This window comes from Cariama cristata, unplaced genomic scaffold (genome assembly GCF_000690535.1).
Source record: "Cariama cristata isolate BGI_N322 unplaced genomic scaffold, ASM69053v1 scaffold19584, whole genome shotgun sequence".
Classification (NCBI taxonomy): Eukaryota; Metazoa; Chordata; class Aves; order Cariamiformes; family Cariamidae; genus Cariama; species Cariama cristata.
The window spans coordinates 17305-18080 of NW_009613710.1; the positions used below are offsets into that span (position 1 = coordinate 17305).

At 64.4% G+C, this 776-nt stretch overlaps 1 protein-coding gene across 1 annotated transcript in view; it reads right to left on the reverse strand.

Annotated features, from left to right (window-relative positions):
• Window positions 1-51: 51 nt before the first annotated feature.
• The window catches only part of LOC104160886 (E3 ubiquitin-protein ligase RNF19B-like), a gene marked incomplete at its 5' end in the record, with an annotated part of 4039 nt that continues 3314 nt past the window's right edge, over window positions 52-776 (reverse strand). Inside the window, 2 exons of the mRNA XM_009699132.1 lie at window positions 52-211; window positions 357-549. Coding sequence (XP_009697434.1) covers window positions 52-211; window positions 357-549 — 353 coding nt within the window. The remainder of the gene's footprint in view (window positions 212-356; window positions 550-776) is intronic.

Here is a 776-nt window from a genome sequence, read left to right on the forward strand (position 1 = left end):
GGGGCTCTGGGGATGGAGGGTCTCGCCCTGCTCAGTGCTGCACAGTCCCCCTCACTCTGCAGGGGTGCTTACAGCGCTACACCTGTCACTGGTGCCTCCCAGGGAGTCCCCAGAGAGGCTCTGCCCTGACAGCACGCTGCACAGGCTCTGCTGCTGGGCAGGATGCGGCACTGCTTCGATTGACACCTCCACCTCGATGTTGATACCTTCCCTGCAGAAAAACACACGGCCTGAGGGCAGCAGCCCAACAGGGGATGTCACCATGTCCCTGCCCAGTACAGCGGGCGTGGGGAAGGCTGTTTGGAAGGGGATGTGCCAGTCCTCCCTGCCTTCCCAGCCCAGCAGCCCCGGCTCACCTGTAGGACATGTCCTGGCCCTCGCTCAGCATGCTCCCCGCCAGGGCCACCGTGCTGGCTGACTGGCTGTCCTGCTCGTTCCACACTGCCCCGTGGCGCATGCTATGGCTGCTGCTGGGGAAGGGGGTGGTTGTGTCCGGGACTCGGTCCTCACCTGGCCTGGGGCTGGGCAGTACCGACCGCAGCTCATTCACTGGTAGGAGGAGAGATTTGCAAAGGCCACTCCCTGTCAGAGCGGGGAGAAGAATGGCCCACCAGGCTCTCGGCAGGGGGTGTAAAACGCACTGGTTGCAGACTGCTTTGGGCAGCACCCACCTCCCCAGGACACCAGCCTGCAGCCTCCCTGCAGGGACAGAGGTGTGCGTGGTACCACTCGGGGCAGAACCGACATAGGTCCACAGGGAGCCCCTGGCTCTGGAG